This window comes from Xenopus laevis, chromosome 1S (genome assembly GCF_017654675.1).
Source record: "Xenopus laevis strain J_2021 chromosome 1S, Xenopus_laevis_v10.1, whole genome shotgun sequence".
In the NCBI taxonomy this organism is placed as follows: Eukaryota; Metazoa; Chordata; class Amphibia; order Anura; family Pipidae; genus Xenopus; species Xenopus laevis.
The window spans coordinates 105,845,689-105,858,100 of record NC_054372.1 but is presented as its reverse complement, the minus strand read 5'-3'; the positions used below and the strand labels follow the sequence as shown (position 1 = coordinate 105,858,100).

The following is a 12,412-nucleotide window of genomic DNA, read 5'->3' as shown; positions in this document are numbered from 1 at the left end:
GTTGCTCCCCAACTCTTTTCACATCTGAATGTTGCTCACAGGTGAAAATGGTTGGGGACCCCTGCTCTACTGTGTGGACCCACCACATTGCCTTCCATGTTAACAATATGGAATGTACAGTATTGGTGGGCGCAGTAATATTGTCTGGTCTGTTGGGGTGGGATAAAAATAAATACTTTTCCTCCATACCTGCATACCCCTCTTACTCCTAGGTGCTGATGTAATCTATCTACAAAAAACAATAAAAATATTTGAATTTTACCTGTATTCAAAGTATTATATTCATTGCTATTTCTACCTGCAATAGTGTAATCTAGCCCATAGAGACATGTAGTTACAACCTGAATTTTGACATAAACATTTCTATGGGGACCAAAGATCTGCTTTAAACTCACCACATTAATGCAAACTCCATCCCATTTGGGTCTGCAAATCAGTATTGCTTTGTCACAATCAGTTACTTTCATATATAGATGATTTACTCCTTTGATATTTAGATGCATTTTGGGAAACTTATAGAATGTATGGTGGGTTGGAATGTTTAAAATATGACAAGCAATCAGAGTATGTCTGTGCAGCTGTATATATTGTACTATTTGTGGCCTCCGATTAAACACAAGCAGCTTTTACACCTTTCTTTGCAGTTGTGCCTTCATTTAAATGCCTTTGCACCATCACAAAATGGTGGTTCAAGTTAAGAGATGTAAAACAGCAATATTTACTTTATATTTATATATATTCTAGTTTGGTAACTTTCTTTAATATGCCACTTAATATAATATAAACGGTTGCTTACAGGGGAGCTATCGCGAAAACAAAATTTTAATACAAGGTAGAGCTCATGAAAATAGTCAATTTTGTAAATATGTTTGATTAAGAGATACGTTTAGTTTATTGGTTATACTTTGTTTTTCTCATGACTGACTCTCTGCATTCTCTGTCTGTTAGTACACTGAGCTCTAGGTCGGGGTTGTGTTTTCATTGACAGGTGAAATCCTACTTTTTATTGGTTGCTAGGCTACGTGCAGCATCTCGTGTCCCACATGTTTTTCTGGAATGGAGGGGGAGGAACGATAAGAGATGTATGTGAAATGGACAGGGTACAGAGCTTATAAAGTTAAAAACTACTGATGCTGGCTGTGGGGGTGTGATTTAATTAACATCAGCAGGTACGGGTAAGGGAGAAAGGGAGCTAAATTAGATCTACTGGTGCTCATACTTTTGATATACATACCCCCATATGTAATATAAGGTGCTAAGTTTGCCCAGCAGCAGTAACCTATAGCAGCCAATAGGATGTTTGCATATAAACAGGTGACCTGTAAATGCTTCCTGCTGATTAGTTGCTATGGGTTACTGCCCCAGGGCAAACTTAGTGCCTTTTATTACATAACCCCCTATATGAGATGAGTGACATAATGTATAGTTCTGTACACCTATTAATCAATCGCAGTCTGCTTAGATCGAATGGGTGGTAATTCATTTTCCCCTCTACCCACTGCCTTGCAACATTTCTCAGAGTGCCGGAAACCAAGCAGAAATAAAGCCTCTATTAAAGGGGTGGTACTTCAAGTTAACTTTTAGTAACTTGTAGAATGGCCAATTCTAAGCTAAGCAACTTTTCAGTTGGTCTTCATTATTTATTTTTTATAGTTTTTGAATTATATGCTGTTTTCTTCTGACTTTCCTGCTTTCGAATGGGGGTCACTGAGCCCATCTAAAAACAAATGCTCTGTAAGGCTGCAAATGTATTGTTATTGCTACTTTTTATTACTCATCTTTCTATTCAGGCCTCTCCTATTCATATTCCAGTCTCTTATTCAAATCAATGCATGGTTGCTAGGGGAGTTAGGCCCATAGCAACCAGAGTGCTGACATTGCAAACTGGAGAGCTGCGGAATAAAAAGCTAAATAACAACTGAAAAACAGCAAATAATACAAAATTAAATCCCTATGCAAATTGACCTGAGCACAAGATCCCTAGCGAAGTTTCGATAGGCACAAACGAACTCTATTGCATCTTTACTATCTTTTACTATCTTTTACTATCAAATGGTCATATTACCGAAGCTTCACTAGCAAAAAGTCCCCAGTGTTCGGCGTCCACGACAAAACGCTGCATTTTAGTAAATTGGCGTACTAGGGACGACAAAGTGTGGCGATGCCTGCTAAGCTGATGCTGGCGAAAATTCACCCTTTAGTTAATCTGCCCCATAGAACTTTACAAATCTGCTGTGTTCTTGTGCATAAAATAAACTATGTTTCTGATAAATCTGTTTATATTATGGGGAAAAAAAAAAAAATTCTAGCATATTTTGAAATCTTAGGTTGTGAAAAAAACAACAATGATATATTGTTTTCCAGGGTAAACTAAAAAACCCTCCCAGGAAAGGCCCCTAAAGTGAAAGAGCGCAATATGTTCAACAATGGTCTGGCAATAAAAGCACCAAATCAGCCAAGTTGGCTGACAGTGAAAGGGTTAACCATGCAGTTATTTAGGTTTTTTTTTTTTATTAATGATTTTCACAATTTTATTTAACTATTGTGATTTTATTGCACTTTTAATCTTGTATTTTTATTCATTAGGTGTTTCTTAGCACACTTAGCAGTTTGAAGTAGCAAGGCATAGCTAACCCTGTTGGATGCATCTGAATGTGCACTTTCTAAAAATATATGGCTTTCTGGCCTCTTTGTACAGTTAGTCTGGGTTTGTTCCCAGAAGGTGTGTTAGCAGCCGAAAAAATCTATGCTTGTTTGAACGTCAAACTGTTCAGTAGACCACTTACAATTTAGGGTGTTTTATCTTTGTATGTATGGGATAGATAATTGAGGCAAATTGCAATAATTTATCTTGTGAAGAAAAGAGCCCAGAGATAGGATTACAATATCTGTAGCCAAACAGTACATAAAGAAAAGTCGATACATTGCTGCCTAAGCAATATCTGAGTTGATGATGTCACAATTATATTTCCCAAGTAGTCCTTTCAGCTAGATAACAGTTTAAAGCAAATAAGTTGATGATGTCATAATGATGTTTCCCAAGTTGTCCGTTTCACACAGCCTAGGCAAATCATCAAACTCAGTTTGATTATTAGTAGCATCATGGCTTTATTGCAAGTTGTGAACTTTTTATTTATTCTATTATTTTTTATAACTGAAGCTTTTTCAATGGAATCACCAAAAGGTAATTAACTCATATATATCCATAAATGTTAAATGAAGTAAGTATAGTTTAAAAATACTTATAGGGGACAGCTAACAAGTGCTAGTTTTTAGTTCTGAAAGATTTGTGTAATCTTCTAAGAAATATAATAGATTTGTTAAAATTTGCAATCTAATAGTATGGTATATGAATTGTATAATAGCTTCTAGAACAAATGCACAGGACAGAGGCATATTTTATATGAATAAATACAACATTTTCTATATTTTGGTGTTACTGACCTTAAAATTACTATTAGTAACCAGCGCACTCCTACCTAGGGGAACCAACAACTTTGAGAAAGGAATTCCTTAATATATTTTGACATCTTGGCTTATATTATGTCTCTTTTTTATGGGGTTGAATGCATTCTTTGTGAAAAAATATAAGGAGGTAGCTAATATTTCCATGTGGTGCCAAATTTGCTAATTTATAAGAACCAAAACACAGCAATGATTAACTAGGCTTAATGATTTATTTGTAATCGAAAAAACCTTCTGCAACAAATTTGTGCCGAGTATAGAAGCAGATTTTATATGAATAAATATGAAGATTTTAATCATAAAGAAATTCATATTATTGCATTGGGAGTAAGAGAAATAGTCTATAAAAGTGCTTGTTTACCTAGGCAAACATTTTTAAAGGAGAAGGAAAGGCCTATTTACTTGTGGGTACCAAAAGTTAGGTACCCTTCAACTTTCTTCAAATGTCCCAGGGCAGACGCATGCGCAGTAGAACAAAATAGCCAACTTAAAAATAGCCAGTTAAAGTTCGGCTTTGCATGCTACTGTGCATGCTCACCCATGTGAAGAAAAAAGAAGGAAGCCAAACGCTACATGGTGCTCGCTGGGAAAACCCCCGGATCAGTGAAGTTTTCTGCTGATAGGAACATCGGCCCGGGGTTTCAGGTAAGTACATACAGTCACATGCGGGTGCCTGACTTTTGGCACCCCCAAGTAAATACCGACTTTCCTTCTCCTTTAAGTTTTCTTTTATATATGAAATATAATTTTATGTATTGTCTGAATATGGTAAACTGCTGTCTGTTACTAAGAAGATTACTAAGAAGATGAACACTGACCATAGTTCTTGAATGTAACTAATTGCAGTGATTGTTAATCCTACAAATTAAAAATCCAAACTTAAAGTAGATCTTAAATTAATTTTTTTCTTCTTTGTGCAGGTTTTTGGAGTGCAGCAGTAATGAAAGAAGTTTCTGAATTAAGAAGAATAGCTGTTTCTAGCCTTGTCTGCGTTATATTAATAATACTGCTTAGCATCATTATTGTATGGTGAGTCCTGAACTACATCCTAGCATATTTAGTGTGGTTGAAAAATAATGCTATGCTTTGGTTCCCTACTTTAAAAATACTTATTTCTCTCAATATACTTCTATCTTGACCCCTCAACAAAATCACAGTACCCCCTGCATTTCCACTGAATTGCCGTCTAGTTTATTTAGACAAAAAACTTTATGAAATCATTAACATGATTACAGACCCAGGGGCTAAGGTAAACATTTTACAGATCCCCTTTTAACATCCACATCAGTGGCTTTAAATTTAGCACACTTTACCATATGTTGTTCCCCAATCCCCTATTTTGGGTGGGCCTTGGTATGTTTTTATACTCTATGGTCACATGAGTTGCACCAGGGATAAGAGTACCAAGACTTCCATTTTTTTTATTTTTGTTTAATGTTCTATGGAGTGTAAATATATACATATGTAAATTAAAACTTTTTCTTTTCATCAATAGGTTAAAATCGAAGATAAAAAAGATCAATGATAACATGGTACAAACCTCTTCAAAAGGTAATTCATTGAAATTATTGTTATTGCAAAAGGAAATGTATTTTCCTTTGTGCATGTTTAGTGTATTCACCCTTTAGATGTTTGCACAAATACCAATGTGGGCTTAAATGCAGTAGGCACAGCCCTTTAGTGTAATTATACATGGGAGATTTGCTACATTTCACTAACTCACCAATTTATTGCTCCAAAGGACTGGGACAAAAATGCTGCAAATCTCCTTTCTATTCAAATGAATTACTAAGAAGAACAAATACTTAAAAAATACAGTTCTGCACATTTCCAAGCACTTCTCACTTCTCTATGTTAATATATTTTTTTAACACATCAAAAACATAAACATGCAGCATGTTGCACTGAAAAACACACACTAGATTATGATTGTACTAAACACATCTGACGGCTCTTTGATACCACCAGGCAAGATAAAATGCATTCAAATCATGTGCTTAGGTGTACACAAATGTGTGTCTTATCGTATGTCAAATACATAGTCTAATGATTTTTCCCCATTCAAAGTGCAGACCTCTCAAATGGTGGAAACAATGGTAATTTAAAAAAAATATCTGTCATGTACTCTAGCCCCTGCAGTGGTGTTGTGGGCAGCCTGGTTGGGACATATGCATCTTATTTTCCCCATAGTTTGTAGATCCCTAAGATTACACTAAACTCAAATAACAGAGTCTACTGATTTGTGACTCTTAGGGTGGTGTCAGAAAGGGAGATTAATCGCCCAGTGACAAATCCGGTGGTAAACTTTAAATTTCCAAAGTCACCCACAGGAGATTTGTCACTGGGTGACTAATCTCCCAGTCTGCCACCATCCTTAATTGTCTGCTGTCCAGACAAAGGCAGCATTTTCCCAAGCATTTGGAAAGATTTTGTGTGTAAACAAGAAAATATGCAAAACATTTAGAAATAAGGATATATTTAAATAGTACACTAAGGGGGTTATTTATCAAAGGTCAAATTTTAGAGCTATGGGAGCTTTTTCAGAACTTGAATGAACTCACAACTCGAATGGTTTCTAATTTAAGAAAAAACTTGAATGGGAAAAAACATGAATCAGCGAGTTCGGGGTTAACAACCAAAAAAGTTGATCAATTAAAGCTCGAACTCGAACTTTATGAAGGTTGTTAACATCTTCATATGGTTCCAGGGACTTCTGCCATTGACTTCTACATGATATCGACAGGTTTTAGATGGTTTATTTTTGGATTCAAGTTATTTCCAGGGTCTGGGTATAATAAATTTGTGGTTTTTAAAATAACCTCCAAAAAATTTGTTGTTTTCTTGTAACCCAAAAAATTATTTTTTATTCAAAAATGCTCTTGAAAACACGAATTTTTAGTGAAATAAACAACTTGACCTTTAATAACTAAAGGTCATTCCTTTAGAGAAATGATAATGCAATATTTTGGAGATTTCAGGAAGGGGGTCTCCAGATAACATCCCAATATTTTAATTCTATGAGGCATTATAATAAATAGCTTTTTGACTAAATGCAATTCTATGTTTAGATGCGCAGACAATGACAGAGAGTGTAGATGAGGAACATGAACTACGAGAAGTCCTTGTCATAAGCCCTAAAAAAACAGAACAAAAAAAAGATGAAGATAAAGAAGATATTGAGACAAGGGAAAAAGTAGAGGAAAAGTCCCTTGATAAGCATAAAGTGGAAGATCAAAATGAAGAACAAGAAGCCACAGTTATAGGCAATCTGGAAGAAAATGAGAAAGACGAAAAAGAACTCAAAAAAGAGAGACCTAAAAAGAAAAGACTAAAGAAGTGTTTTCGTTTCCTGGCTCCAGTGATCAAGCAAATAGAAGGTCGAAAGAAAGGAAAAAATTAGAAACATGAAAAAATGAGAAGCAAATGATACAAAAAGTAATACAGCCTTACCACCATTGACCACCATGTTAAACCAACAGTCTTCTCCTAATTTGTCTAGTAATGAGTAGGGATGCACCGAATCCAGGATTCGGTTCGGGATTCGGACAGGATTCGGCCTTTTTCAGCAGGATTCGGATTCAGCCGAATCCTTCTGCCCGGCCAAACCGAATCCGAATCCTAATTTGCATATGCAAATTAGGGGCAGGGAGGGAAATTGCGTGACTTTTTGTCAGAAAACAAGGAAGTAAAAAATGTTTTCCCCTTCCCACCCCTAATTTGCATATGCAAATTAGGGTTCGGATTCGGTTCGGTATTCGGCCGAATCCTTGGTGAAGGATTCGGGGGTTCGGCCGAATCCAAAAAAGTGGATTCGGTGCATCCCTAGTAATAAGATATACAGACTAATATAGAAATGTAAAGGCTGGTACCTTATGCTGTATTATAGTAAAGAAGCTGGGACTAAAATATGCAGGATCGTAAGAGCAGAGAAAAACAAAATACGTGTGGCATAACCTGTCAACATAACTGTGCTGATCTGAATAAAAGAATGGCCTACAAAGAGGTTATTATGTACTGTATATATACATAATATTGTCTGACAGCTCAGAGTATTTTCTTTATTGCAGCCTCCACACACATTTACATCCTATTCAGAAATTTACATAAAATGTTACTTAAGAAGCAGATGTTTGTGGAGCTGATGCTTTCTGTTTCATAGCACTGTTTATTTTGTTTTGATGAATGCTGAAAACTGACACCATTGAGAATCCTTCCCATGTTAAATGTGAGAAGGATGTTTGTCTGAGAGTCCCAGAAAACAGGTGCTTGTATTATTAAACTCCAGCACTTGGCAAATGTATTAGGTGTTACTCTTGAAATGAGGTTTCACAACATTACAGCTTCATTTGAAGAATTTGGGAATTTGCAAATTAATTCAAAAATGCATTAGGCATTCTACCAAGAATCCTACCGCAAAGCAATGGAATCCCATTGTTTTAAAGAAAAATGTGTGGGAACTGTTAACTGCTCTAAACCTTCCTTGATCTTAAATTGTAATTTGCTGGAAAATAGAAATATTCCACAATTCATGATTGTATTATACTGTATTGTTAAGCGCGTTTTGTTCAGAAATTAAATACCGAAGCTACTATAACAATCTCAATAACAATTACGTTTACAAATACATTTTACCAATGAATGTTGTCTAAAGAAACCACACTGACTCAAGTCAATGGGCCTCAGCCTTTAACATTTGGCACAAATGGTTTATAAAACACCAATTACTTAGAGTATTACTTTATAATATACAGTATAATAGGATATGTCTGCTTTTTAACAGAAAATTTACCTTTTTTGTCTTTTAGAAGCTTTAATTCCCAGACTCACATTAATGTTGCCTTTTGAAATAAAGTTATGAACACAGCAGTGTTTTTATGTACAGTATATAAACATTTTCATTGCAGTCCCATTGTGAGCAGTAACATTACTTTAGTTGTAATACTTAAATTACTGAGAAACATAAAAAGAACCAGCAGTTTTTTGGGGGAGAAACGGATGGATTGTTTCTGCATTTTTTTCAATGGATTTTTTACTCTTTACAGACGTCATGGGGCTTTGTCGAAATATGCATATAATTCTAATATATGCCATTATTTTTGTTATAAATATTAACACGTATTTATAAACCACCAACTTTCAAGATAAAGGTTGCATTCAAAACTACTGATACAAGAATTAAGAGAACTGATATATCCAACGTTGCTTGTGTTCTGTAGATAGAAAACTATTCTTTCTTGTTATTCATGTTAATTTTTTATGTTTATTTTGGAAAATGTAGATAGCTTAGGTCAAGACCCAATTCTGTTGACCACAGACTGAGCCGGGAGCTTATTGGCCCGTGAATGGAGCCCTCCGACAGGCTTCCCAGATCGATATCTGTCCGAAAGTCGGCCAGATCTCGATCAGACGGGACTAGAAATCCCATAAGATCATGGGCCGCATCTGTTTGTTGATCCGACCGCCTGTTTACCCACCCTAGGGCCCACGACCGGATAAGCCCAATATCGCCCACCTCAAAGATGGCAGCATCGACAAACAAGCGGATCTTTCTATGTATGCCCACCTTAAAGAGAGAGTCCATAAGATAACTTTTTTCTCACTGAATTTAATTCAGTTGCCCAATGTGGGCAATTACTTCAATATTTGCAATGAAAATTTTTTGATTCAAAGGCACAAAAAGGGCCTATTTGCTAACATTAAAAATATATATTTTTTCATACATCTGTAAAAGTTTGTGGTTTTTCTATATTTCTATTTAGTGTAAAAAAAAATTGCCAGGTAAAAGCTGTTGAGGTTCTATAGAAGACATTGGGCACTGCACTGATCTTATTGGACCATTTTTAATAAATATCTGATATTTTTCGGTAGAGATTCATGTGTTTTTAGTGCATCTTCCAGCTTTTTTTTCATTCTTACTTTTTTTATTCTATATATATTTTAACTTTTGTTGCATTTGTGATTTTAGAGAAAGAATTTAATTGTAGTTTTGAAAACCTCTAAAATCAATAAAATTCGACAGGCCGTTAAGAAATGTTGGCCTTGCTTTTGGAGGCACCAGCTTCAGGCATAGATCCAGCTATGTAGCTAACTACAACTCTTTGCATTTCTCTAGAGTTTCTGGCTGTAAAGGAATACTAGGGGGGTTATTTATTCAATGCTAAAAAATCTAAACAAAATTGTTTATTTACTATAATATCCAATTTTTTTGTGTGACATGAAAGAACAATGACTGCATTCCAGATACAGTACATATATAAACGAATACTGCATTAGTGTGCATTTGGTCTTAATCTATAACCCCTACAAACCCAACAGTCCTAATGCTATAGACATGAGGCCATACCAAAGTGAAATTTATTGGTTTTAGGATGGGAGTGGAAAAGTCAAGGGAAGAAATCTAGACATCTTTGGGAGCATGTTAGCTTAGAAAAATTAGGACAAGCAGACAAGGCTGGGATGGCAGGATGGACAAAAGAGAGAAAATGGAAAGACACAGTTAAGGGTTTGTGATAGAGATGGAAATCTAGACAGTATTTTTATGGCACGATGAAGGACAACCAGATAACATAATTATGACATAAAAAGAGAAAATCTGTACAGAAGAGGCCTAAGAAAAAAAGCAGAAAAATGGTTAGTGCTGGGTGGCCATGGAAATGAATCTGTTCAGGTCTGGGAGAAAAAATATTCCCTAGGGAGCCACAAAAGTGTATAGCATAGAGGTGCTACATGTTTCACACCTCTTTGGTCCTCTCTCATTTTTCAGGCAAATTATGAAATTATTTCAAATACAGTTTTGTTACTAACCAAAATTATGTTGGAATAAAAGTTTGTAAAATTGCATTTAGCTTATGGCTTACTCCTTTCCCTTGGCATCATTTGGCATTATGTATTTGGTATTGATGTGAATATGCAGAGGCTGCCTGTGTCACAATGGTTCATGGTGGAACTATGAAACACAAGGACAAAGTAAAAGCAACTTGCAATGTGTTCAATACTTTACTTTACCTACTTTGCTTGTTTTTGATGCATTCCCACAATCACTTCTTTCTATGAATATTCTTCTTGTGGAACAATCATTTTGAATGATTTCTTTCTGGTGTCAAATGTTATAACATGCATTGTCTTTTCATCTTTTATTTTATATTAGGTGATTGATACTGAGCAAGTTTTACAATTTGTTTGATCTTCAGGCATTTGTTTAAGGTGTAGTTCACCTTTAAATGATCTTTTAGTATGATGTAAACAGTTGTATGCTGAGAAAATTAGTCTTTTTATTTATGGATTTTTAAATATTTTGTTCAGTAAAATATTTGTTCTTTCAGTCAGAAATGACGCCCATAAACTACAATGGGAGAAAAAAATTGTTGCATGACTAAAAAAAATTCGGCACACGCCAAAAAAAAAATTTGTCACCCATAGACTTTAATGCATTCCAACAAATTTTTGCCAATGGTACATTTTTGGGGAAGCCAAACAGGTCAGATTAGCCCATCCCTACTTAGAAGCCAACGCATGATCAGAATTCAATAATCAGGCCCGTAATACTAACTTCTGTTACAAACAAATCTCATTTACTGCTTGGTGATTTCAAACTTAGAACATCTTTGAGTGTTAGTGGCACTGCACATGCTCAGTGTACTCTGGGCTGCTGCGGAAAAGTTAACCTTGGGGTCAAAAGATGCTCTTACAAGGTCCAAGATGGTAAGCTACTGTGGACAACTTTGAAGGCTTGGGCCATAACTTTTTAAAGGAATTGTTCAGTGTAAAAATAAAAACTGGGTAAATAGATAGGCTGTGCTGTGCAAAATAAAAAATGTTTCTAATATAGTTAGTTAGCCAAAAATGTAATGTATAAAGGCTGGAGTGATTTGATGTATAACATATCAGTCTGAACACTGCTTCCTGCTTTTCAGCTCTCTTGGTTTACACTGACTGGTTACCCTAGCTTCCAGGCAGTAACCAATCAGAGACTTGAGGGGGGGCCACATGGGTCATTTCTGTTGCTTTTGAATCTGAGCTGAATGCTGAGGATCAATTACAAACTCACTGAACAGAAATGTACCATGTGGGCCCCCTTCAAGTCGCTGACTAACTCAGAGTTATAGAGCTGAAAAGCAGGAAGTTGGATTCTGGCTGTTTTATTAGACATCTGTCTTTATACATTACATTTTTGGCTAACTAACTATATTAGAAACATTTTTTATTTTGCACAGCCTATCTATTTACCCAGTTTTTATTTTCACATTGAACTGTTCCTTTAAGGGCCACAGTAAATTCAGTATAAAATAAAGCATTTCATATTCATGTTTAGGGTTTTCATTTTTCATATTTGAATAAGAGGAGAGTCCATGGTTAGTGACTCAAAAAAGAAACAGAGAAGGTGTAGACAAGCTTGTGTCAGTAGCATGAAGGTTATGTTAACAATAAGCACGTTTTACTCTGGAACATGAGCAAACAGTTGGAAAATCTATGGCGAATAAAGCTATATAATCAAAATGGAGAACCTGGCATATGTACAGTGCAGCATTTACTGTAAAATAGTGGAGAATAATTATGGAAAGTAATGACTAAACAGGGTTGCCTTTCTTAATATTACTTGTACTACTGTATTAAAAAAAGGAAATATTGAAAAAGGTTTTTATGATGTATGGTCTGTTTGGATACTTGAGCTCACATATAGACTAATCTCCTAATTAGTCTAGTTGCGCGTCTCTGCACTCTCTCCAGCTCATTTACATCCCTCTTAAAGGAACAGTGACATCAAAAAATAAGTTTTTTTAAGTAATGAAAATAAAATGCAGTGTTGCCCTGCACTGGTAAAACTGCTGTGTTTGCTTCAGAAACACTACTATTGTTTATATATATATAAGCTGCTGTGCAGCAATGGGGGCAGCCATTCAAAGGAGAAAAGGCTCAGGTTACACAGCAGATAGCAAATAAGCTCTGT

General features: G+C 35.5%; 1 protein-coding gene across 1 annotated transcript; it reads left to right on the top strand.

Moving 5' to 3' along the window:
* Window positions 1-2,854: 2,854 nt before the first annotated feature.
* LOC108706926 lies at window positions 2,855-6,992 on the top strand. The gene is made up of 4 exons (XM_041580073.1): window positions 2,855-3,184; window positions 4,386-4,494; window positions 4,961-5,016; window positions 6,534-6,992. The coding sequence occupies exons 1-4, from the start codon at window positions 3,103-3,105 to the stop codon at window positions 6,863-6,865; spliced, it is 579 nt and encodes a 192-aa protein (XP_041436007.1). The 5' UTR covers window positions 2,855-3,102; the 3' UTR covers window positions 6,866-6,992.
* Window positions 6,993-12,412: the final 5,420 nt, after the last annotated feature.

Bases quoted from the DNA above. Each gene is read 5' to 3' on its own strand.
- LOC108706926 (XM_041580073.1), top strand. From the start codon at position 3,103: ATGGCTTTATTGCAAGTTGTGAACTTTTTATTTATTCTATTATTTTTT. The intron at 3,185-4,385 runs GTAATTAACTCA...TTCTTTGTGCAG, and splicing joins TTCAATGGAATCACCAAAAG to GTTTTTGGAGTGCAGCAGTA. The intron at 4,495-4,960 runs GTGAGTCCTGAA...TTTCATCAATAG, and splicing joins CTTAGCATCATTATTGTATG to GTTAAAATCGAAGATAAAAA.